Here is a 26,738-nt window from a genome sequence, read left to right on the forward strand (position 1 = left end):
TCACATGTGATCTTTCTTTTTTATTCTATAGATAAGATTTTTTTTTTTTTTTTTTTTAGCCTCTGACTCCGACCTGAACTTAGTGATAGGAGGAATCCTGTGGTACACATTGGGGATGCCAGCAGGACACAGGTCTTTTAGTTCTTGAATTAAGTAAGAGTCGATCAGCCATATCAAGGTATTACCCCACTACTGCCATGTATTGGTGATAGGAACACAAAGAAGATGACCCATGTCCCACAGGGAAATGGGCTGATTCTTGCTTCTGCTAGACTGGAAAGCAAAAGTGGGATAAAGTCCATGCAGTACATTTTTGAAGGAAATGGGTCAGTAAGAAACACAGGAGGATCGTGGAAGGGATAGTCACTAAAAATTATAGTTACAGTGATGACACTATTAGCCATTGTTATGAAGCACAGGTATGGGGGGAGACAAAAACCCTTGGAAAATAACTCCCCTCTATATCTTTCTTTTCACTGAGAAATTTCACATCAGAAAGAGTTAGAAAAAGTCAATGTCATTTATTGACACCAGCTACTGCTTTTTTCTCTAGAAAGGATACTGTATAAAACAAGGAACATGACCGAACTTAGTTCAAAAGAGCATTGGCCTCCACTTCTGGAAACAGGGTGAGTATCCTAGCTCGAGGGCCCTTCCACAGCCTGCCCTTGTACTAGTCATCTTCTGTACGTGAAGGAGCAGGGCTAGGGAAAGGAAAGCTCAGGACTCAGAATATTTGGGAAGAACACCCGTTCTGGGACATTCCCAGGCCACTTTGTGCTGGCCATACATGTTGACAGAGATGCCTGGATCAGTCCCAGGTGGTACAGAGGGAGCTGATGTGCCAGGGTCACTCAACACCTGCTGCCTCTTTGACCTGGACCCACCTCTCTAATCATCAAGTATAGTAGTTGTTTTCATAATTCTGCTGTCCACTTACGTTGAAACTTTTCCTCCCTCTCATTCCTGCTGTAAATGAAGCAAATCATGAGAAACTTCTTGATTTGTTCTCGAGAGTGCTAAGTTCCTAGCTGGTGGAAAAGCACTGGTGATGCCTGAGGCCTGGGGCATTATTCAAGAGTACAGCTCAAAGCACAGTGCAACCTGTTGGGCAATGAGAGCCTCACCCTTCCTTCCCTTTGTCCAATTCATTCAGATCCAGACCTTTCGGTGGTAGCATAGGCTTATCCTTTTTTTTTTTTTTCTTTCTTCTAACTTTGTACCCATTGACTCTTTCTGGGCTTGTTGTCCTCATGACTATTTGTCTGGACCATCATCTCCATACTCCCTTGTACTGCTTCCTGAGCATGCTATAAACTCCTACACTGTGGCTGTCATCCCTGCCTTCTGTCTGGCCTCCCGAGTCCTCATTAGCCTGTTGCCATTTAGGACTATTCCACCCACACTTCCGTCTCACCTACGTGCAACCAACAATGGTTTTCCCGCTCACGGCCATGCATTATGATCACTGTGCAGCCATGGGCAGCCCTTGTGGCATTCAGTCATTGTACCTACCATCAAAGTTCTCCAGAGACACAGAACCAATAGGTGTTGCTGATAATGTGTAAGAGATTTACTATAGGAGTTGCCTCACATGCCTCACATGGAGGCCGCGAAGCCCCATGATCTCCTGAAGAACCAAGAAAGCTGAGAGTGTAAATCCCAGTCTGAGTCTTAAGCCCAAGAACCAGGAGCCCTGATATCTGAGGGCAGGAAAAGATGTCTCAGCTCTTCCACAGACCTGGAATTTGCCCTTCGTCTGCCATTTGCTCTCAACAGGTGCAGACTCTCAACAGATTGGATGATCCCTGCTCACACGGGGGGAGAGTGACCTTTTTTACTTGGTCTACTGATTCAAATGTTAGTATATTCTAAGGACTCCTTTACAGGCATGCCCAGAATTAATGTTTTGCAAATTGTCTGGACACTTCTCAGCCCAGTCAAGTTCACACACAAAACTCACCATCACAGTCCTCCTATGTAAGAGGCCTGAGCAGTGGGCATCCATGTCACTAAGAATTGGCTTGGACACGTCCTCGTCCAGGTAACTTCTGTATTTGGCCAGTTTTTTTTTTTTCTTAAATTTATTTAGAGGGCATGAGCAGTGGGTGTGGGCAGAGGGAGAAAAAGAGAAACAGACTCATCACTGAGCATGGAGCCCTAACTGTGGGACTTGATCTCACGACCCTGAGGTCATGACCTGAGCTGAAATCAAGAGTTGGATGCTCAATGGACTGAGCCACCCAGGTGTCCCTGCCCTGTCCTTCTAAAATGCTTTTCTTTTTAAAATAAATTTATTTATTTATTTATTTATTTATTTATTTATTTATTTATTTCATTCATTCATTCATTCATTCATTCATTCATTCATTCATTCATGAGGGACACACAGAGAGAGGCAGACACACAGGCAGAGGGAGAAGCAGGCTCCCTGTAGGGAGCCCGACGTGGGACGTGATCCTGGGACTCTGGGATCACGACCTGAGCCGAAGGCAGATGCTCAACCGCTGAGCCACTCGGGTGTCCCTGTGATGGCAGGACATCTTACTTCTTACTTACTTCTTACTTCTTACCTCTGTGACGTGAGACCCCTGCTGAAGCTGGCCTGCATGGACACCACTGTCAATGAGATCATCAACTTTGTTGTCAGTATCTGTGTCCTGGTTCTACTCATGGGCCTGGTCTTCATCTCCTATGTCCCCATCATCTCCACCATCCTTAAGATCACTTCAGCTGAGAGCCAGAAGGCCTCTGCCACCTGCGCCTCCCACCTCACCGTGGTCATCGTCCTCTATGGCTGCACTTCCATCATCCACCTCAAGCCCAAGTCCCAGAGTTCCCTGGGGCAGGACCTACACGGTCATCATCCCCCTGCTGAATCCCACTGTCTACAGCCTGAGGAGCAAGGAGGTCAAGGATTCTCTGCACAGAGCCGTGCCGAAAATACTACTCAACCCTCAGTGTGTCAAGATTGTGGCAGCTTCCCTTCACATGCTCATTCCCCCTTAGTGTTGACAGGAACGCTGTGGTTCTCTGCAGAGCCTCGTATGGGGTCTGTTCCTACAGTGTCCTCTCAGGAGACGTCTCCTGTCACACTTGAGCCGTATTCCCATGAACTCAGGTAACAGGCCCCGGGGTTCTGACCAGTTCTTACTTCTGCCGAATAGCACATAGAAAAGGGAAGATTCATGTTGGACGCCTTGGAAAAAAGCTCCAGATATTTTATTCTGCTTTGAGCCCAGGGAGCTTTCAGAAGAGACGGGATTGGTCAAGTTGTGCCTCGTACAACTTGGTCTCACGTTTTGTTTGCAAATTTTAGTACAGACGCACTTGGCGCTCTCTAGCTGGTCTCTTTCACCCCACCCTGGGGAGTCTGTGCTGAGCTTCACCGGGTGCTGTTCCTCCTCCCAAGGGCTGCTTCATGCCTGCGTCCCCCCTGCATGGGGAGTAAAGCCTGGAACCCAACATCACCCTGATGATAAAGTCATCATTGTACACACTTCACAGTTTATGAGGCGCCCCCACGTGCAGGATTTCACGTGGTCTCCAAGGTAGGCAAGACAACACTTAGAAATTGTTGATAAAGAAAGAAAAAGAAAAAGAAATTGTAGATAAAGAAATGGAGGCATGTGCACGTGGCAGCGATGGGCCCTGGCGTAGAGAAGTAGACAGCTGGGGACTCAGGATTGGGGTCTGCTTCTGTTCTGGTCTCTTGTTCTTTCTAGCGAATCTGTTTACAAGATGCAAGGTTTCCATGGGCAGGAATCCGGGCCTCCAGTGAATAGGCAGGACTGCTCCTGGTCTGTGGGGGGCTTTCTGCGCTTTAGGAAAAAATTCCTCCTCCTCGGGACACTTGCACCAGAAATGGGCATCATGGCTTTACTGTCCTCCCCCCCCCCCCCCCCCCCCGGGAAATTATCCTGAACCCAGATGGCCGGGCTACGGCCAGGCTCCCTCCGACGTATCGCTGTCCCACGCTGCACGCCTGCAGAGCCCTGTCCTGCAGGCCCCCGGGGGACGGACCAGGAACCAGGAACAGGTGCCAGCGTCCTTCCTCCTCAGTCTTCACTCAGTCCTGGGTTGTCTGGAGGCTCATTCCCAGGTGCTGGTATTGGTGCCGTACCTCCAGTTTCTCTACGTCAGGTCTGTGTAATTTCTGGGGTGAATAGAAATGTGGTATCAACACGGGGGTTCCTAGATGGAACCAGCCTCTCTGGGTCCTGGAGACCTGCTCTTGTCCCCGGCTCTGCCCAGAGCTGGAGGCATGAGTGGAGGAGGTGCAGGGGGACGGAGGCCCATGGGCGTCTTCCTACGTCCAGGGAACTGCGGAGTTAACTCCCAGCCTGTGTCGAGGGAGGAGACTCTCATGCACGCAGGACTTACTCTGCCCCAAGGACCCTGCTAGAGGCTGGAGGTGTGTCGCCCGATTCGAACCGTAGTGTGTCCTTGAAAACCTAGTGTATGGGCCCCGTGCTGCCTCGGGTGCCCGAGCGCTGTCCCTTGAGGGCCGCGTTCTGCAGCTGATGCGGTGCAGCTGGCTTGACGAAGCCAGGACCATCCCACCCTTTGTGACCGAAGAGCCCTTTAAACTCTTAAAAAAAAAAAAAAAAAAAAACAACTGAAGACCCAAGAGCTTTTGTTTGTGTTTACCAATGATAGAAATTAAAACTGAACATTTTTGCACAACGTTTTTTAGTCACTTAAAAATGACAATCCGCGTGACAATGGAAATAACATGGTCATGAAAAATGAGCAAAATAACCAAAACGAAGAATGTTTAGGAGAGTGACACTTGTTTATATTCCTGCTAATGTTCTCAGCGCCTGGATTTTCACAAGTGGGTCCGTGTGTGCTCTGTGCCACGGGACATATTCCGTGGCCTCTGAGGCACTTCGGTCTCGGGAGGGACGAGTGAATGGGGTAAAGGACATCGGCTTGGTCGGGCAAATCATTCTGCCGTGGGCCCCCCAAGGGTCGCCGAGCCCTCGACGTGCACCTGAGCTGAGCACGGGCCCACCTGGCTCCACCTGGCCTGTCCTCTCACTGGTCACACTGGTTTGAAGAGCCAAGTAAGAACTGGAAGCGACAAGGGGACGCCTCGGGCCCGGGGGTTGGGGGTCAGCGAAGGAACCAGGGAGGAACTCCCGTCCCAGCCTCCGTCCTCGGGGAGCGTCTGGTGCATCAGAAGGAGCATCCGAGAGGGTGTCCGGGTGCAAGAAGGGAGGCGGGACCTGTCGAGCGGGATCAGGACTTTCATCACCCCTGGGTGCCCAGTGCGTGGGTGAAAGTCAGGCTTCCCGAAACTTGCTTTCCTGTGAATTTTCTCTTCCTCCTGACCCGACCAGCAGGTTAGAGTCTGTTTTGCTTCGTAGCAACAGCTGAACCTCAAGTGAGACCCTTCCCTTGGACTATTGGGACCAAACGGGGGGAGAAACAACTGATGGATCTTTTCTTTTTTTTCTTTTCTTTTCTTTTCTTTTCTTTTCTTTTCTTTTTTTCCTTTCTTTGGAGGGATGGGAAGGGAAGGGGGGAGGGAAGGCGGTCAGGGATGGAAGGGAAGGAAGGAAGGACGGGAAGGCTTGAAGTGAAGTGGGAGGGTTCCTCCTCCTTTCCTTTCCTTTCCTTTCCTTTCCTTTCCTTTCCTTTCCTTTCCTTTCCTTTCTTTCCTTTTCCTTTCCATTCCCTTTCCTTTCTTTTCCTTTCCTTTTCCTTTTCCTTTTCCTTTTCCTTTTCCTTTTCCTTTTCCTTTTTCCTTTCCTTTTCCTTTCCTTTCCTTTCCTTTCCTTTCCTTTTTTAGTAGTCAGCTCTAAGCACACAGGAGTTCAGAGCCAGGAAGTGCAGTTTATTTTATTTTATTTTTTAGGAAGTGCAGTTTAAAAAAACAACAACAACAAAAACAAAAACAACTAATGAGAACTTCGTGTCTGCACATTTCTAGGTGATACCTACTCTATCACAGTCCTTTCTTGGTCCTATGCCAAACGGGTGTAGATGGGTACGCATCTGTTTTGGGATTCTGTTCTGTGGATCTAGTTTGGCTATTCTGTACCAATTTTATGCTGTTTTAATTAATATAGATTTATGATGTATCTTGGTATGTTCCAGATCAAGTAAAAACCCACTACAATTTGTTTTCTGGAGTAGCCTTGCCTATTTTAGCACATTACTAAATATAGGCCCCACGAGAGCAGGGAGGTGGTTTATCATTTGGATTGTCGTACCCCCAGAAGCTTTAATAAAAGTATAAGCACTCAATAAATATTTGTTAAATAAAGGAGTGAACTTATACTTCGGAACTAATTTTAGAATCTGCCAGTATGTACGCAGCACCTTACTGGGGGTTTTATTGCAATTGTGTTGAATTTGTAAATCGATTTGGGAAGAATTGACATCTTTGCATCCCTGAATCTTCCCATCAATGGATATGGCCCCATTTATGCAGTGCTTCCTTTATGTTTTTCTGTAAAGGGACGTAATATTCTCCAGAAGGATCTCCTATAAAAATATCCATTTACAGTAATAACACCTTACAAACACATAACAAAAATATACAACAGCTTTATTGAGACGGCATTCAGAATGTGAAATGCACCCTTTTAGAGAAAGCAGTTTGGTGGTTTTTACCAAAATCTGAGTTGTGCAACTATCACCGCTAATTTCAACACATTTTCATCACCCCCGGAGACACCCCGTAGCCCTTAGCAGCCACTCTTCCTTTCTCCGCTTCCCCCAACCACTCTCCAAACACTGATGGACTTTCTACCCGTGGATTTGCCTTTTCTGCACACCTTTTCTAAGTGAGGTTTTATACCACGTGACTTGTGATTAGCTTCTTCTTTGACGGAGCACAACGTGAGTGTCATCCACACTGCGGCGTGTACCAATATTTTATTCCTTTTTATGGTCAAACAATATTCTAATGTATTGATATACCATGTTTACGTATCCAGCCACCAGTTGATGGAAATTTGGGCTGTTGCCACTTTTTAGCCCTAATGCATAGAGGCCTATTATGAACCTTCATCTACAGATTTTTGTGTGGACATATTTTCATGTCTTTTGAATCTGTGCCCCAGAGTGGAATTGTTGCTGGATTCCATCTCGTTGAGGATTTTTGTAACTAAATTCATCAAGAATATTGGTCTATAGCTTCCCCAACCCCGCTTTTTATTTACTTATTTATTTATTTATTTATTTATTTAGTTAGTTAGTTAGTTAGTTAGTTATTTGGTGATGCCTTTGTCTGGTTTTGGTGTCCAGATAATACCTCATAGGATGAGTTGGAAAGCATTTCCTCCTCTTCCATGTTTTTTTGAAGAGTTTGTGAAGGATTAGTGTTTTTTTTTAAGGATTAGTATTAGTTCTTTAATGTCTTGTAGACTTCATGAGTGAAGCCACTTGGTTCTGAGCTGTTCTTTGTGGGACTTCTGTTCATTACCGGTGCAATCTGTGCTTGCCGCGGGCCTATTCAGATTTTCTATTCTTACGTCAGTTTTGCTAGTTTGTGACTTTCTGGGAATTTGTCCACTTCATTTAGGTCACCCAGCTTGTTGGCCCACAGTGTTCATAGTGTTCCTTTATGATTTTCTATTTCAATAAGGTCAATGGCAATATCTTCTCTTTTAATTCTCAACCTTACGATTTGTGTCATCTTTTTCTCTTGGTCTGTGTAGCTTAAGGCTTATCAACTTTGTTGACCATTTTAAAGAACCAGCTTTTGGTTTCATTAATGTTTTCATTTTTCTGTTATCTATATTGATTCCCCATTCAGTCTTTAGTTTTTCCCCCCTTCTCTTTGCTTTGGTTTTAGTTTGCTCTTTTTCTAGTTTTTTAAGGTGATTCTTGGGTTAATGATGAGAGCTTTTTTTTTTTTTTTTTTTTTTTTTTTTTTTTTTTAAGACTATTTATTTGAGAGAGAGCATGAGCCGGGAGGAGAGGGAGAAGCCGACTCCTCCTGAGCAGAGATCCCGAAGGTGGGGCTCCATCCCAGAATCCTGGGATCATGACCTGAGCTGCAGGCAGATGCTTCACTGACTGTGAGCCACCGGGTGCCCTGAGAACGTCTTTATTTTTTTTTTTTAAAGATTTATTTATTTACTCATGAGAGACACAGAGAAAGGCAGAGACACAGGCAGAGGGAGAAGCAGGCTCCCCGCAGGGAACCTGATGTGGGACTCGATCCCAGGACCCTGGGATCATGACCTGAGCCAAAGGCAGATGCTCAACCACTGAGTCATCCAGGTGCCCCGAGAACATCTTTAAAACACACATTTACATCTATAAATATCTCTCTAAGCACTGCTTTTGCTGTATTCCATAAGTTTTGGGATGTGTTTTCATTTTTACTCATCTTAAAGTACTTTGTATTTTTTTCCTCTGACACAGTCATTGTTTAGAAGTCTGTTAATTTCCATGCATTTGTGAATTTCTCAAATTTCCTTCTGTTAGTGATTTCTAATTGCACTGCTGCCAGGGAACCTACTTTATTTCAATACACCTCAATTTATTGAGGCTTCTTAATGGTCTAACATATGGTCTGTCCTGAAGAATGTTCCTTGAGGACTGGACGAGAATGCGTATGTTGGTAGTTTGGGGGGATGTTCCGTGGGTATCCGTCTAGCAGCCTCACAGCAGTGCTCACATCCACTCCTGCGTCGGTCTTGCGCCTAGTTGCTTTGTCCATTATTGAACAGAGTACTAAAGGCTCCAACCATTATCAAATTGTGCATTTTCCCCTTCAAATCTGTTAGTTTTTGCTCCGTGTATTTTGGGGCTCTGTTGGCAGGTACACATAAAATCGATAATTGTCCTTTCTTCCTGTCGGATTGAGCTTCCATCAGTTTATTTTAGAAAATGTCCTACTTTCGTAACAATTTTGGTCCTAATGTTAATTTTGTCTAATATTAATATAGCCATTCCACATATTTTTTTGCTTACCGTCTGCTGGCCTGGCGTATCTAATTCCATTTTTAAAATTTTACCCTATTTGTCTCTTGGAATCGACAGTCTGTCTTGTAGACACTGTAGAGTTGGGTTATATTTTCTAATCCATTCTACCAATCTCAGCCTCTTGATTGGATTGTTTAGCTACGCTGGGTTTACCGTAGTTGCTGACCGGGCGGGAGCTACATCTCCTACTTTACTGTTGGTTTTCCCTCTGTCACGCGGTTTTCTCCCCTCTGGTCATCCATCACTGCCGCCTTTGCTGCCATAGTTCCCAGCGTACCATTTTAATTTCCTTGCTTTTTCCTTCCTGGATTTTTTGGAAGTCGATTTCTTAGTGGTTGCCCTGAGGACGATTACAATTTTTTCCCCCCTTAAAAAAAAAATTTAGTTTTAATTAATACCAACTTAATTGGCATAGAAACAAAATTGGCATTTTACATTTTATTAAAATCGTACATTTGGTCTGTGTTCAAATTGATCTAAAGTGTTTATTGCTATTATAATTTTAACGGTTGTATTGTATCCCTAGTTAGGTCCTTATTCATCAGTTCTCGATGGTACCTACCAAAACTTTAATATTTTCAAGACTTCATTTATTTTGCGATTTTTACTTAAAATCTCCAGTGTAGATACTTCCCTCACCTCTCCTTCCGCTATTCTTGCTGTATTACGTCTTTGCACGTCACGAGTCCATCTGCACATTCATTTTTGTAGGGATTGCTTGATGGAGTTGTATTGTAAGTCAGGAGAAGACGAGCACCGCAAACAAGACATACCTGTATTGTCTTCCATGTTTGCTGATATGTATATATTTTGGGTTTTTTCTCCCTGACTTAAATACTCAAATGTGTTGTCACGAAAGAATGTTTGCAGGCTTCTGACAGATGTTCATAAGTAAAGGGAACTGCGTGGGGCGCCTGGGTGGCTCAGGTCATGACCCCAGGGGCCTGGGATGGAGCCGGGTGGGCGTCTGGCTCCCTGCTCAGGGGGGAGCCCGTGTCTCCCTCTCCCTCTGCCCCTCCCCTGCTCCTCCTTGCTCTTTCTCTGTCAAATAAGTAAATGAAATTAAAAAATAATCATAATAAAGGAAATTCCTTTTTACACTTAGTAAGAACGTTTATGGTCAACTGGATGTTGGACTTATAGCTAATATTTTATGTTTCTCATCTTTTGAAATCATAAATTTTATTTAATTGTTAATACAATAAATATTCTGATTCTTTTAATATTAAATCATCCGGCTGTTCCTTGTCGGAACCCGACTTGGACCTGCTGGGGTTTTTTTCTTAGCTATGAATTCTTTTTAAAAAATTTTTATTTTCAATAATTGCCCTCATGGCATTGGTGTTTAATTTTGTATTTTTAACTACCTGTTTCTGGTTGGACATAAAGTTTTTCAGACTAGTGGCCTCATGATTTGAGATTCTCCTATTTTTAAAATCTGAAAGAACGTGCATAGCTTAAAGGTTTGGTTTCATGTCTTTATGTTGAATGAGGATGAAAACTACATTTTGTCTGTCATTTTCATTTTTCTTCACTATTGTTGCTCTGTTCATCTTCTAATTATTCTCAGCCCATTAATATAAATTAACATTTTATTAAAATTGTACACTTGGTCTGTGTTCAAATTGACCTAAAGTATTTATTGCTATTATAATTTTAAGTTTTATTATATCACTAGTTAGGTCTTTATTCTGTTTGTGATTTTTATTCTGTTAGATGGTTTTTCTTTCATCGGTTCTCAATGGCACCTACTAAAACTTTAATATTTTCAAGATTTTATTTATATTGCGATTTTTACTTAATTCTTTAAATTCTAACTATTTTTTATTTATCTTTGCCTTCATTTATATAAACACATTTTTTTCTGCGTTCTTGAATTAAACAGTTTACTTTTGTTTTTCTAAGAAGTGGATTTATGATACAGATTTATGATACAAATTCAAAATTTATATTTTAATATACTGCTCTGGTTTTAGTAGTCTTCATTTTTATATTTTAATTTCAAATAGTTTCTAATTTTTAACAACATTTTTATTTCCTCTTTCGCTTATGTTTTTTTTTTTACAAAATATATTTTTATATTCGCAGATGTAGGGACGGTTTTCGGAAAGGGCTAGCAAGGGAGGAGTGGCCAACTTTTGTGGCTGCCTTTTTAAATTTACTGCCTGGGTTGTGAAAGCTATATGCATCTGTTGAAACTCACAGAGATCTCTTTGGGGTAAAGAGTGTGGTCAGATTTTTGTCAAAAATTGCATGTATATGAAAAGAATTTAAAATTGATAAAATTGACTATAATAATTTTTTTTTAATTAAGTGTGTTTTTTCTCAGTCTTCATAAACTTCTATATTTTCTCACACTTTGTCTGCTTTGCCAGTCTTTTGAAAATGTCTCTTCAGTGACTTTACAATCCTGGTTTCTCCTTGTGGTTTTGTTAGTGTTTGCCTGATATATTTTGAAGCTTGGCTGTTAGGTTCGTACCAGTGTTGGCCGCTACGCATTTTTGGTGAATTGTTCTTTCAATATAGTTCTTTGTGAACTACATTTACCTCTGTTCATTTTAGTGTCTTTTTCTCCTTGATGAATTTTAGTTCAACTAATATTTATATAATTCTTATAGGAAGCTTATTCTTATTTTGGGTTTTCCTTTTACCATGTTTCTCCTTATTTCCCCCTTTTCTCAGCATCTAATCAGTTTTTATATGGTCTATTTTACATGGTCTACCCTGGTGTGAAAGTTTTGCATTGTCTAGCTATTTACCTAATGATTACCCTTAACTTTTTTTTAACATTTTCATTTTTTTAGAAATAGAGCACATAATAAATAATAAACATTAAAATGCAAATATTTCTGAAATATATGTACACATATATGTGTGTGTAATGTGTGTATATATATATATTTATACTTATTTATTTATATATATATATAAGGAAATGATTCTCTACTGTCTCCCTTCCTCCCTTTTTCTTTTCTCTAGAGGCTACCTGTATTTGGTGGCTTCAGAAAAACTAAGTCAATTGAATATGTATGTCTGTGTGTGTTTTTTAATTAAATTCATTAGCAAACATAGAGTACAGCATTCGTTTCAGATGTAGAGTCACGTATTCATCAGTTGCATATGTCTATTTTATATATATGTGTGTATGAGAGAGAAACAGAGAGGAGATGAATACTTATTTTCACGAGCTGATTCCCACAATTATGAAGGTGGACACATCTCAGGTCTTCCAGGTGGCCCACCAGGCAGGAGGCCCAGAGCAGAGCCGGTACTGTAGCTCCAGTCTGAAGGCGACTGGCTGCTGAGTTCTACTCCTCATGGTAGGTTAGTTAGTTAGTTTGTTTTTTGTCTACTCATGCCTTCACCTGGCTCACCCACATTACAGAGGAAATCTTCCCTACTCAAAGCTCACTGATTTATTTTAGTTCATTTTTAAAAAATTTATTTAAAATCCATTAATTATCATATAGTGCATTATTAGTTCCAGACCGAGAGTTCAGTGATTCATCAGTTGCATATAATACCCAGTGCTCATCCCATCACATGTCCTCCTTCATGCCCACCACCCAGTTACCCCATTTCCCCCACCACCTCCCCCCACAGTGACCCTCAGTTTATCTTCTAGAGTTAAGAGTGTCTTATGGTTTGTCTCCTTCTTTGATTTTTGTCTAATTTTATTCTTCTCTCCCTTTCCCTATGATCCTGTGTTTTGTTTCTTAAATTCCACATGTGACTGAAATCATATTTGTCTTTTTCTGACCTATTTTGCTCAGCATAATATCCTCTAGTTTCACCCATGTCATTGCAAATGGCAATATTTTATTCTTTTTGGTGACTGAGTAATATTCCATCACACACACACACACACACACACACACACACACACCCCACATCTTCTTTATCCATTCATCTGTTGATGAACATCTGGGCTCTTCCCATATTTTCAAATCCCACCAATTTAAATGTTAGTCTCCCTTAAAAACACTCTCAACATCAACCAGATTGATGCTTGAGCAAGTATCTCAGCAATGTGGCCCGGCCAATGTGTCAGCCAAACTGACACATAACATTAACCATCACACTATTTTTAGTTACTTTACCTGTTTTCATCTTTAGTTCCTAACTCACACATTTCCTCTTTCCTCTTTCTCAAAATATGTGTACATTCTAATTTTGGTTGTCACTATTTTCTGTTTCAATAATAATGATTACATGAATAATATTCACAACTGATCCATCATACACTATAATTACATATCTCTTGACCAAGAGGGCTAAGCGTTTTTTTTTGTTTGTTTGTTTGTTTGTTTGTTTTTAACCTCTCTATGGTCTGTAATGTCAGGCATCTGTTAATTTTCCTGTCTTTTTCTTTTCACAGAGCCAGTTGACCAAGAACCCTCTGCCTTTCTCTGGTTTTGCTCAGTTGCTCCTTCGCTGATTGGAAGGCTATGGATGTGACACTTTAGTTCCAAACTGGGGATCCTCTTCCATCTCTCCTCTTCTGGATTCACTATCTCCTTTGTCTTTATCTAGATAAAGGAAAGATCCTTTATCTTTCTTAATGGTGTACACCCTCATTTTAATGGCTTCCCGAGAAAGAGGAGATAGGGGCAAAATGCTGAGATTTTACATGTTGGAAAATGTTATTTTACTCTCACACATGATTGATAATTTGCTGAATTTATGTTTCTAGTTTAAGACACAAAAATTAGTAATGGGAAGCCTCACAAATGGAATTGAGAGGTTTGGGAAGGGGTGTGGGCAGCCCTACCACTCCTCATTGACTTGAGACCCAGCAGGAAGAGAGGGACTTGACCTTACATGGACTTGACCTTGAACATGGACCACTCTACTACTGTAGGAGGAGGACGAGGTGCTGCTCATCCCCCCAAGCAATGGCTCAGCCCATGAGAAGCCACCACATTCAGAATTCCTAGTTTCCTCCAATGGACTTGCTGTTCAGAACAACCTTCACAACTCCCCCCTTTTCTCCTTAAAAAAAGTGCTTGTCCTTTGTTCCCCAGACTTGCTTACGGTTGTGCTGCAGCTTGTTTGTCCCAGACTGCAATTCTCTTATTCTCAAATAAACCCATCTCTCCATGGTAAAATAACTGGCAGTTTCTATTTCTAAGGTGAACAGGACTAATTTGCTCTTAAAAATGTTAAGCCATTATTTCATTGTCTTCCAGCTTCTAGTGTAAAGTCCAAGGCCATTTTGATTCTTGATCTGTTCATTGCTTATTACTACATTTGGGGTTTTTTCAATCTTAAAATCTGTAAGGTCACCTTTGTAACATGGTTTTTAGAAACTCGATGAAGGTGCATTTTGCATGTGTCATGACTGCTTTGGTTGTGGGAGACAGTTGGTCTGGAAACTCATGTCCTTTTGCTCTTTGAAATTCTCTTTTACCATTTCTTTGAAAATTTAACCCTTTCTACTTATTTTTGGAGTCTATCCTAGTCAAATATTAAACATCTTCTATTTATTTTCGGTATTCATTTGTCGGCCCCTTAGTTCACTCCTGTTTGTCATTTTGTTCTGCTATTCAAGACATTTCATCAAATTTCTCCTGCAACTCTCCTATTTAATTTTTTATTTCAGGTAATGTATTTTTAATCTGTAAAAAAGCTCTTTCTGCTTCCCAGGACATGCCTTTTATACAGAACGGCTTTTATTTCACCAATACAGTGTCTTGTCATGTCCTTCTGAAAATGTTGAGTATGTATCTTTAGAAAGACTTTAATCCACTCCCTGCCCTGTATCTGCTTCTTCCATGTTCTTCTGTTACCTGTTTATTAGATGATACCTGTTTTCATGTTATTCCCAAAAGCTTGGGGATCCTTGTCCTTTGTAATGTGACTAATACACCAACACGCTATTTGGAAACTGTGTTGCGTAAAGGGCTGGGGTATGTTCGGCAGAGGGCTTTACTTTCTAGGGGGATAGAGCTGAGTGATGTGGCAAAGCTGGCTCTCTTATAAGCTTATTCTTCTAACGTAGGACACTGAACTTTCCTTATCTGTTGGTCGTTGTTCATGGAATGTCAAGTTCTCCAGGGGACAACCCTTCATTTTCCTGATTGGGAGCTGTAAGCCTTATCATCAGTGTCCTGTAAGTCTTGTTAATGTTCTTTACATCTTCCTTACCTTTTAAAAAATACTGTACCAACCTCCCCCGGCCCCCCAGCCTACCTCATCTCTGTCAGTGTCCCCAGAAAGCCACCCTCCGGCCTTCTGAGCAGGTAGGGGAGAGGCTCTGGCTATATAAATATTAAATATTTTCAACGGTGTTTTACCAAACTAATTGTACACTCTTAGGTCCAGAAAGACTTGCTCTCTCCCCTTCAAGAGCGCTTCTGGCATTCTGGGCAAGAAATCAGTGTTTCTGGTGTTTCTTCTGCCTCAGGCACCTTCCACATCTGTGATCTCTGTGCTAAGTCACACGGAGGACAGTGACCACGTATTAATCTCCTTTCCAGATTCCATGATTTTGCTGCACATGCCCGCTGTCATCTCCCTGTTTCTTGGCTGTGAATATGAGCCTGTTCTGAACTGAAATTTAGTCAGGTTTTAGGGAAAAGCCACAAATAATTCCTATGTAAAAGTTTGTGTTTCATCGACATTCTCTCTACCCTCCAATTATATTTTTTAATTTTGAGATGATGTATTTTAGAGAGTGAGTATGCAAGTGGGGGGGTGGGGAGGGTCCGAGAGGGAGAGAGGGAGCAGACTAGCAGACTGCTGAGCACAGAGCCCAGCACAGGGCTCGATCTCATGGCCCTGGGATCACAACCTAGAGTCAAAACCAAGAGTCAAGGCTCAAGCAGCTGGGCCACCCAGGCACCCTTCTCCCCTTCGATTATATTTAACAGAATACCTATAACTTTGTTTTAAGTAATGACTAGTGTTAACCAGTATGTATAGCTTCACATTGAGTAAGAGAAGTGAGTTTAATTTTCTTATAATTATTTTACAAAGAAAATATTGCTACTATTGAGCTCAAGACTTCTGGTACGTATTTGCTTCATCCTATATTCATGTCCTGATTCCTCGATCTGTTACAGCCGGACCCCTGTGTTGCTAGTTGTTGCTTTCTCTCCAGGGATTGCTTCTGTCTGGAAGCCACCAATACTCTTCTGTTGGGAGCAAGAAATGAGGGGGAGGGCAGCTTTTTTTCTGGGCTACTACCCTATATTTCTTTATCCTGCCATTTCCCATCGATCTGGTTCTCTTCCACCTCTGGTATGAAGTGGCTTTTGTTCTGGGCTTCCCTTCTGATTCCCACTGCCTCCGAGGTACCTCATCCAGTTGATCACATTTCTTCTGCGTCTCTAGGTCATGCCATGTATTTTGTAGCCCGCTAAAAAATGTATTTCTGTTTCTAAGCACTGGCTATAGGATCCTACTTCAAAGTTTTTTCCCTTCTAGGGTTTGGTAGGGGTGGGGCTGCTGAGTGTGGGGAGGAAACATGCTTTATGCATTCATTATTCCAGAGTGAACATCAGAGACAGAGGTTCCATTTTCTTTATAATTTTTGAAGCTTTTTTTTTTCAAGAGTGAGAGTATTGCTTTTGTAATCAGATAAATGCCAATTAATATGTCACTGTTTCAGAATTTAAAAAAGACAAAAACAGGTGGCCTCCCTCTCAGATGCTCATCCTGGCCAGCATGGAGGTGCTCACGTGTGTAGCACCCTGTTGTGGCATCACCCTAACTTTAGAGGGTCACCCCAGGAGCACATCCAAGTTTGACCTTGCTTTTGGCATTTAGTCAGAGTCTACTATTTCTTTCTACCTTGGTCTTTAGTCTTTGCAAAGTCAATAGCTAAAAATGTTGTATACCATTTTTGGGGCAACTCCGAGCTTGGAGGAGAATAATCATCACATGATAGCATACACGGTCACCTCCAATCTGGCTGACAGCATCAGGAATCTGGACAAAGCAAGCCACTGGCTTTAAAAAAAAATCCAAATATGCATTTTCAAATATAGTTAATCATTCTGTGGCTTTAGATCAAAATAGCTTTATATGTTTTACATGTTAAAATTCAATCAGTTGAGGTATACATTACATTTATTACTTCAAAAGTAAAATGCATGAGCAATTGACGATTGGGAATTGTTGATTTTGGGGACAAATTTAAGAGTTTTGGGAAAATCACATTTCAGATAACTATCGAGGGTTGTATGTTGATTTTTAGTTTTGGAAAGAATGTTATATGTTGTAAAGCCAATAAATACTTAGACAATTTAAATATACAAAGCAGAATGATGGAAATTAGGTGTCAGAATTCTAGTCTTTGTAAAATTATCTGGTGTTCTGTATTCATGATTTTATTTTATTTTATTTTATATTTTATTTATTTATTCATGAGAAAGGCAGAGACATAGGCAGAGGGAGACGCAGGCTCCATGCAGGAAGCATGACATGGGGGCAGCCTGGGTGGCTCAAATCCCATGTCAAATCCCACATCGGGCTCCCTGCATGGAGCCTGCATCTCCCTCTGCCTGTGTCTCTGCCTCTCTCTCTCTCTCTCTCTCTCATGAATAAATAAATAATTTTTTTTTTAAAAAAAGGGAAGCATGACATGGGACTCAATCCCGGGTTCCCAGGATCACACCCCAGGCCGAAGGCGGCGCTAAACCACTGAGCCACCCAGGCGGCCTGTATTCATGATTTTAAATAAAACAATTGTGAAGCCCTATAGTTTTAGCTTTTTAATTCTATTTAAGTCCTTAATTTACAGCTTGATTTTAATTTTGCCACCACGCTCATCGATTACCCTCTTCAGGATAAATTATTTTTAATCCATATTTAATGAAGAATATGAATAGAAGAAAGCGTTAGAGAAAAGTGAGGTGTATCCCTCAAGATGATTTTGTTCTCTGCCAGTCTCTGTGTCTCACGTGAGGAGTGAGCACACCCACCTGGTGTCCCAGGCGTGTGACCACGGCAGCAACCCAGCATCTACAGTGAAGAGTAAGTATCCCTCCTTGGAATGTCTGGTGTTTAAATACGAATACCGGATGTTCAATATCAGTAAGATTTTCATTTCAGTAGCCCAGAAACCTAGTCTGATGGTATTAGGCTTCAGCATTAGCCTCAGTTGAGTACTTGAACTTTCAGCTGTTGAGTATTTGGCCAACATATGTCATATCTGCACCTCTGTACATTAACATCATTTGACTAAAATGAATTAGAACAGAAGAGACTGGGGGCACCTGGGTGGCTCAGTCGGTTGAACATCTGACTCTTGGTTTTGGCTCAGGTCGAGATCTCAGGGTCCTGGGATCGAGCCCCACGTCGGGTGCTCGGCGTGGAGTCTGGTTGGGATTCCTTCACCCTACATCTCTGCTCCTGCTGTTCCCCCTGTGTGCGTTCTCTTTCTCTCTCTGATACATAAAAAACCAAAAACAAACCAAACTAGAACAGACTAGAATGAAAAGCATCAGAATGCATTGCAAGTAGTAAGGATAAATAGTATTCTGTGAACTCTTTCAGCTTGTAGATGTATGCATGCACACTGCGTTACATTAGACCATGCATTCCTTACCGAGGGCTGTGGGTCATGGTGAAGAATTTGAAATCACGGTACTAGAAAGAGGGCAGGTGCTTGTTATTGAGCAGGAGGGTAGGCAGTAAGTGCTGGAATTGCTAACAAAAGATACAGTGATGCGAGGCATGGGGATTTTTTTTTGTTTTGTTTTTTTTGCAAGGCACCGCGCCTATGTGACCTTAGTGCAATAGCGATAGAGTGCAAGCAACTGTGGGAGAAAGGTAGGAGTCAACAATTGGCGAAATAATATAAAAATGGTCAGGAGAAACTGGAGAGGTAAGAATCTAGAGATCATGATGATAATATGCTATCTTAACACTTTTTTGTGGTTACCGCAGCAATTTCTACTGTCTTCAGTCTAGTTGATTCTTACGACAGCCAAATGGGAAAGACAGAGGAGACGTTGGTAAACCCCATTTCGTAGAACAGGAAAGACTCAGTCACTTCCTTAGAGATCCTCAGCTGGGGAGGAGTAAAAGTGTGTCTTAAACTCAAGCATCTTATGATTTTATGCTCTTAAGGAAAGAAAGCAGTTGAGAAGCGAAGGGTGGTGGCCTGGGGCTGGGGAAGCCAACTACAGCACCCGCTTTCTGGCACCTGGTGCTCCTCGAGGCACTGTTTCAGATTCGTGACCACACTGTGCCTGGAGGATCCTCCAGAAGCCACCTTGCCGTCCTGACCCTCCAGACCATCCAAGGAAAGAGACCCTGAGCCACGCGTAGAAACCGGAGGGATGGCTGGAAGCCGGAAGAGCAGCCTGGAAATCTCTGAGGGCAGTGGCTGCCTCAGGTGGATGGGGTTGGACTCTGGGTTTGTTATGATATGACTGGAAGTTTATGGAGATGACGTTGCTTTGTTCTTACTCTAATAGAAATCTAAAGAATTTGTTTCGTCACTTGCAAAGGATTTTCACGTTTCTTGTCTCACGTGTCTGTCACAAACTTTGGATATGTTTTATAGATAAGGAAACTGTGTCTTAGGGAAGCTAAATAATTCATCCAAATGTAGATGGTAAGAAGTTCGGCAGGACCCAGATGGAGTCTTTTTCTTCCACTACTTATGTTCCATTCCCATCACTCAGCCAACCTCCAAAAAGCACTACCTGACTTTTGACATAGCTAAGTTGGCAGATGCAGATTTTCTGTTGAGAAGGTCAAACGGACAAGGCACGTTTTGGTAACTAGTCCAGAATAAAATTTTTATTTTATTTATTTTGGGTTCTCTTGGATTTCACCATAAATCTTTTAAAAAATAAAGCCCGTAGTTGAATCTATGTAAGAGTGAACCATAATGAGCTATTTTAGAGATACTTAGACACAGCCCTACTTTTTAAATGAACCTCGAGGAGAGCACAGCCTGTGAGGACCATATCTCTGGGTACAAGTGAGACGTGACCCAGCAGGTGCCGCTCTGCACTAAAGCCCCGCGGCACTGCCCAGTTCACATGTGTGTCCGTGAAGACCCCAAGGGGAAGTTTGCTGTAGTGTCGTGTGAATGCAAGAGTGGGGGGTAGTGGGGTGGAGGAAGTGGGTGGACTGATTCCTTCATCAGAAGGCTCATAGGAGAGCAGCTTTGGTTTGGGGTTTCAAAATGAGTCACAATGAGAGGTTTCCATCCAGGGGCCGTAAGCAGTAGAAGGGCCTGAGGATGGGAAAGGGGAAGGGACCAGTCACTAGGTGTGGTTGGGGTGGAAGGCAGTGTGGAGTGGAGGACACGCTGAGGGCAGGGGTCCTGGAAGTGGAGATGGCCAGCGAACCATGTCCCGTTAGTTCAGGGCCTGGTGGGTCTTAAGTCATGGTAGGGAGGATGGATGACTAGAATCTCTTTGGTTGTCTCTAAGTTACGGACGACCACATTGTCCTTACCACGTACACCCTCCCGACCCTCTCCCACTCTTCCCTGCTGCGGACTCTCTCCTTTATTCCCCTGCTCTTGTTGCTTCTTTCTGCCCCACGAAAGCCCCTCCCGAGGCAAGCCCATCTCTCCCTGACGGGCCAGTCACTCACAGATTGTATCACCACGCGTCTCTTGTATGGTCTCATAAATGCCAGTGTGATGTATTTGCCACTACAGCTTTAACTAGATCATGGAGGGATTTTAGTCACTTTCTGAGAATGTTTCTCTGACATGATCAGGGAAACAGGTTTCCTTTTTCCCCTATTGCCAACCTGGAGCTAAAGGGGAAAAGATCCAGAATTTAAGCCTACTGGATTGGTAGATGCTCTGATCTCTGATATCCATTTACTATGGTGTCTAGGATGCAGGGAGCTTGAATTGCCCATGAGGGAAGTACTTCCGCTACGACTTAAACCTGTGTAAGTGGGCGTGGGGAAACCACGTGTCCAAAACTAGTGTTACAGAATGCATTTAAAATGTTAGCCCTGTCCCGGAGCAGCCTGCCCTGGCTAATCCAGCCTCTGTCCTGATCTCATCCCGTGCACACCCACCTGTGTGGCACTGTGGGCACTGCTCTGCTTTCCTGCTCTAGAGAATCTTATAGGACCCTCATCGAAGTGGGTCTATCTGATCAGGAAAGCTTCCTGCCAGTGGCCCGGAGCAGAGCATCCTTGACCTCCTTGTTCCTCAGGGTGTACACCACAGGGTTCAGCAGCGGGGTGATGACCGTGTAGGTCACCGAGATCAGCTGGTCCTCATCCCTGGAGTTCTCCGACTTGGGCTTGAGGTAGGCGATGGAGGCGCAGCCGTAGTGGACGATGACCACGGTGAGGTGGGAGGCGCAGGTGGCAAAGGCCTTCTTCCGGCCCTGGGCAGAGGGGATCTTGAGGATGGTGGAGATGATGAGGACATAGGAGATGAAGACCAGCCCCATGGGCACCAGGATCACCAGCACACTGATGATCAGAGTCAGGATCTCATTGGCTGTGGTGTCGATGCAGGAGAGCTTCATCACGGGTCGGATGTCACAGAAGAAGTGGGCCACCCTCGTGGCACAGAAGGGCAGCCTGAACACAGCCAGCACCTGTGTCATGGCTACGATCAGGCCAATGCTGCAGGCTCCCCCCACCAACTGGATGCATATTCCTTTGCTCATGATGACCGCGTACCTCAAGGGGTCACAGATGGCCACGTAGCGGTCGTAGCCCATGGCCGTGAGCAGGAAGCAGTTGTTGATGGCCAAGGTGATGAAGAAGAACATCTGGGTGGCACAGCCTGCCAAGGAGATGGGCTGACTCAGGCCTAGGAGGTTACAGAGCATCTTGGGTATAATGACGAGGGTGTACACGGTCTCCGAAACAGACAGCGTGCTCAGGAAGAAGTACATGGGCGTGTGGAGGCGGCGGTCAACACTAATGACGGTCACGATGACCACGTTGCCAGCCAGGGTGAAGGTGTAGAGCACAAGGAACACAACGAACAGGGTGAGCTGGTGCTCGCCGAAGCTCGAGAAGCCCTGGAAAGTGAACTCGCTCACCAAAGTGTGATTCTTTCCCTCCATTAAGTCATAGGTAGTATCTAAGAAAGAAAGGAAGAAAAAAAATCACGTGAGGAACCTAGATGGGTGGTTTCTCCCGGCGAGGCTGGCCAAGCTTTTGTGGTCCGTCGGCCCGGGTCTCCGTTTATCTAAATTCGCATTCATGTTCATTTCTTTGGGGCGTAGAGAGTGGAAACACTGTTTTCTCACTAAGAGAAAGGACGTGGCGTTTCGAGTCGAGGGCGGTAAGCACCTCCCCTCGGGGGCTGACCTGTCCTGGGTGAGGAATCGCCGTCTCCAGCCCAGGCCCCGCATCTTCCTACGACTGTAGTGATGACGCCGTTGTCGAGTCATTCATATGAACAGGATACCGAAGTTTTAAATGTTTCCATTAAATTCAGAAAATTGTCAATTTCGTCGAGGTTCGGTCGTGCGGGGGGCTGGGGCGCAGGGAGCTCCAGGGTCTGCGGCCACCAGCTCGCTCCCGAGCAGCTAGGGTTGAGGTGCAGCACCCGCGCCGCATTCCCCTTCCAGTTCTGCTGGTCCCGCTCCCCTCAGCCTCCAGCCTCTTCCTACATACCCGTCAGTGTTCAGAGCCACCCAAAGCCCACGATGCCCTCTAGAATCGTCTGGCCGCCCCCACCCGACCTCCCGGCACCTGGCATCCTCACCCTCATCCTTGCACAGGTCGGTGGCACAGAGCAGCCCGACGACTCTTGAGTGTCGAGAGTGTCGACGGCGCCTTGTGCGTGTTGGTGACCCCAGTGCGTTCGTATGTGCTTAACGTCGTTGCCGTCGGGTGGAGCAGGGCCAACAAGGATACCTGGTGGTCTTCGGATGCAGTAACTGGCCCGGAATTGCCTGGGGACAAAATAAAAAGGGTTTGAAGCCGAGTCCTGCAATCCTGTTCCCGTTGTTGCCCCCATGGCCCAAAGCTGCACCCCTGAATCACACGCGCCAGGGCCAGGTCCCATTGTTCTGCGACTGTGGCGTGCTTCATGTGGGGCCTGGGGTCTGGGCCGGGGTCCTTACAGGTCATGTGCTCTGCCCAGTGAGTGGCCGTTAGGAAGCGGAGTGTGGGGCGCCACAGCGAGGTTTCCCCTAAAGAGGAGGACTGAGTGTCTTTAGACCCCGTGTCCTCGTCTATCTGTGCACCTGACGGCAGCCAACTGCCACAGGACGGGGATGAACTCTAACCTTGAAATTATGGCCCTGGAAGAAAGCAGGACACTATTACCATCCGGGCGGAAAACACACCAAACGTGGTGCGGTTCTTCTGACAGCCTTTGCCCAACTACCAACCACCCCATAATCGTGTAAACAGGTGAGCTACAAAAAAAATAAATTCAATAATAGAAACGACGGTGTTGCCTAAATGGTCCATTTCGCCTGGAAGTAAAGCAGGTCACCCCCACTGCGGGATGGCGTACTAGGGGGTAAGTAGCAGAGGTCAGCGTTTTGAGCGCTTTTAAAATTAGTCTGCTTTTCAGAAATACGCCACTTTTAGTAAAGGGAATCTGCAGGAGGGTGTAAGGGAGTGGCGTGGCTAACGCCTCCGCTCCTGAGAGTACGTTATGGAAGAAAATGCTGTGACGTTGAAAAAAAAACAAAAACAAAAACAAAACCCCAAAAACTTACGTGGGGTCTCAGGGACCGTTTCTATAGGAGGAGGGTGGTTTGGCGTCGAGGCGCCCGCCGTGCGCAGCGGCTGACTGTAAAGCTGCTCCGTGAAGCTTCGGCGGCAGTGGCTCGGGCCGGTGACTGGTTCAGGGAACGGGGCCCAGGAATCACAGCTCAGCAGTGCCGGGGCCCCACTTCCTAGTAGTCAAGATGCCCTTCAGTCCCGGGGAGTCCTGATTCCTTAGGGTTGGCAGGGCATCTTTGGAAACGCCACATCCAGGAGGAAAACAAATATTTCTAGACACCGGAACCCTTCTCAGCCCAGCCCTGTACAACCTTAAAACCCATATATATGTGTTGTGGTTCCTCCCGTGACCTTTTGTAAACCCTTGAAGTCGTCTTTGAAAGCTCGCTTACTTTTCCTCCTGCAAATCTGTGGGTCCACAGATAAATGGGAGGAGAGGCCAGAGACGTGGCCCCTGGGTGACAAGTATTCCCTAATCATGGTCGTGGAGAAAAGTCACCTGGATGTATGTGGTCCTTGGACCTGCCCCAGGGCCAGTCCGGGGACGGAGGTTAGTAGGAAAGTCACGGGGGACTCCTGGGACAGTAGACGTTCCCTCCAGCTCGAGGACGAGCTTTTAACACTCAGGGAAAGTTCTCTGAAAACCCTCTCTCGAGGTTTCTGGGTGCCCTTCCCTGAGCACCCAGGGCTGCAGGAAGCCGACAGCCGGTGCCAGGGGACCTCGTTATGTGTGGGGCTCGTTTCCCACGTCACCTGGGCCTGCGCTTTGGGAACCGCACAGCACTTTCCCTGCACGTAGGAACAGCAGCGGCTTATTTGTCAGGTTTTATTTTTTAAATAAATATTCTATTTTTATACAGTGGGGCCTTGGAAAACCATGGTTACAAAGCCCAAGTGAGCTCTAGCTAAGAGCCACTGCTTGGATTCCAGGAACCCGTGCGGTTTTCCCAGTCGTCAAGGACCCTGCTCAGTATCAGAAGCTGGGGTGTGGTGAGGGGTTTTTTTTTTGTTGTTGTTTTGTTTTAATTATTCCTTAAACTTAAACAGTCAAATCTGGCTATCGTTTCTGTCCCGTGGGATTCAGAAGTGGAAAAGCAAAGCTCAGTAGACCTCTCTAGACGGCCGGGAGACCACTGCGTGAGCTGGGATTTCCCCCTCAGGGACCATCAGGCTGCGCCTCTCAGGCCTGTCACCACGCTGGCCTCCGGGCCCCAACCCCATGCACTTCTTTTCCTTGACAGTATCTTATTCTCACTATTTTTGTTTAATGTTATGAAACTAAAACTGAGATGTGGGCATCTCGGTGGCTCAGCGGTTTAGCGCCACCTTCGGCCCAGGGCGTGACCCAGGAGTCCCGGGATCGAGTCCCACGTCTGGCTCCCTGCAGGGAGCCTGCTTCTCCCTCTGCCTCTGTCTCTGCCTCTCTCTCTCTCTCAAATAAATAAAATCTTAAAAAAAAAAAAAAACTGAGACATATTAAAAACATTAGGTTATGTGAGCAAAAATCCAGTCCAGCAGCCCCGAAACGGGAGTGGTTAGGAGTGCTCTCCCAGCAGGAGCTCGCAGAGATGCTTTTAGAGAAAAGGTGGAAGCAAAGTGAGGGCAGAGCAACTGGCTGTAGCGTCAAGCCTACTTGGCTCTTTGTGATTGGTTCTCCTTAGTGTCTTGATTTCATGACCTTGAGGCATTTATAGGCTTAGATTTTGGTTCCTGGGCAGCCCTGGTGATCCTGGGGACCCAGGATCCAGTCCCGCTTCGGGCTCCCTGCATGGAGCCTGCTTCTCCCTCTGCCTGTGTCTCTGCCTCTCTCTCTCTGTATCTTTCATGAATAAATAAATATAATATTACAAAAAAAGATTTTGGTTCCTTTATGTAGGCCCGGTGCGACATCAGAGCTGCCCAGCCTGTGGCCTCTGTGCTTAACCCATCTAACCTACAGACCCTTGTCAGTCCTTCCGAGTTAATTTTTCAACAGTCGGCAGAAAGGAAGTGCCTATATTCATATCTTGACAAACCTGAAAAACATCCCTGGTTTTTTTTTTTAAAATTTTTTTTTTATTTTATTTTTCTCTATTCTCATTTCCTTCTCTACTGAACTTGTGGTCATTTTTTAAATTTAGAAGAGTATAACATGGAGTTTATAGCAAATACAAAAAAAAAAAAAAATGTTGTTACCATTTGCCCGTATCCCTATCTGTATCAGAGACCTAAGAGGAAAGATGAGCCAAACTAGAATTTTGTAGGCAACTCAAAATTTTTCTTTGAATTGTCATCAATGAAGCTAGCATCTCACCTCTCCTGTTGTTTTTTTGTAGCCAAATGGTTTTCTTCATTTGCCTTACAACAGCACAGCGTTTGCTGGTTTCAGCGTCCAAGTAGGATTGGCTTGGATTAGGTGGTCTCTCGCTTCTGGGTCACCCTTGCTGGTTTCTCCTTCCCTCTAGTGAGAACAGAGAAATTGTCACCCTGGGAGTCACCGGAGACACAAATCGATTTGAGGCATGAAGGGGGGGCCTCCCTCCCCTAAATGGAAGCCACCATCATGCCTCTTGGGCCAGAGACCAGCAGGGCACCTTTGCCAACACACCTTCAGGGCAGGGGGAGCTTCCTGCCGGCACAGTCTGAGCTCCCCCCCCCCAAATTAGGCCTCGTTAGAGGAGGGTGCTCTAGTAACCCTAACTTTCCAGTAGAGAAGGTGTCCTTTTACCTTTCAAGGGGTGAAAAAAGAAATCTGGCCAAATCCTGAGTTTATGAATCACTGAGAAAGGGGGAAGGGCCGCGGTTAGGGCTCTGCTGAGCAGCTGGCGGCCAGCAGGTGTCTCAAGGGGTGGCCGCGCCACCTCCAGGGAGGCTGAGGCCTGGCCCCAGGCAGGTGTCCTCGGCCACGTCTGCCAGGGCCTGTGCCGAGCTCGGCCATCCAGCATGCAGGTCGGTGGCACAGCACAGAGCTCCGGGCTCAGGGCGGCGGGCGGCGGGGATGGGCCTTGCGGGGACCAGTGCCCTATAGCTGCGGCCCAGCTGGGGCTCGCCCTCAAGCCAGTCTGTGATGCCAAGCAAGCACCTGAAATGCTGCCACCTGGTCCCCGCAGGTGGCCTGGGCTTCCCCTCCCTGCCCGGTGCTCCGGCTCCAAGGGCAGGCCGTGGGGGGCAAGTGG

The 26,738-nt window shown here is 44.9% G+C and overlaps 2 protein-coding genes and 1 pseudogene across 2 annotated transcripts in view; 2 read left to right on the top strand and 1 right to left on the bottom strand.

Annotated features, from left to right (window-relative positions):
• The window catches only part of OR10J5 (olfactory receptor 10J5), a 188,308-nt gene that overhangs the window by 84,685 nt on the left and 76,885 nt on the right, over positions 1–26,738 (top strand). The gene's annotated exons all lie outside the window — the stretch shown is intronic.
• OR10AJ1P (olfactory receptor family 10 subfamily AJ member 1, pseudogene) lies at positions 2,532–2,958 on the top strand (annotated as a pseudogene).
• On the bottom strand, positions 19,797–21,962 carry OR10J2 (olfactory receptor family 10 subfamily J member 2). Its single transcript, XM_038586387.1, has one exon. The coding sequence runs from the start codon at positions 21,960–21,962 to the stop codon at positions 21,033–21,035; it is 930 nt and encodes a 309-aa protein (XP_038442315.1). The 3' UTR covers positions 19,797–21,032.

Source organism: Canis lupus, chromosome 38, assembly GCF_011100685.1.
Source record: "Canis lupus familiaris isolate Mischka breed German Shepherd chromosome 38, alternate assembly UU_Cfam_GSD_1.0, whole genome shotgun sequence".
NCBI classification, from domain to species: domain Eukaryota; kingdom Metazoa; phylum Chordata; class Mammalia; order Carnivora; family Canidae; genus Canis; species Canis lupus.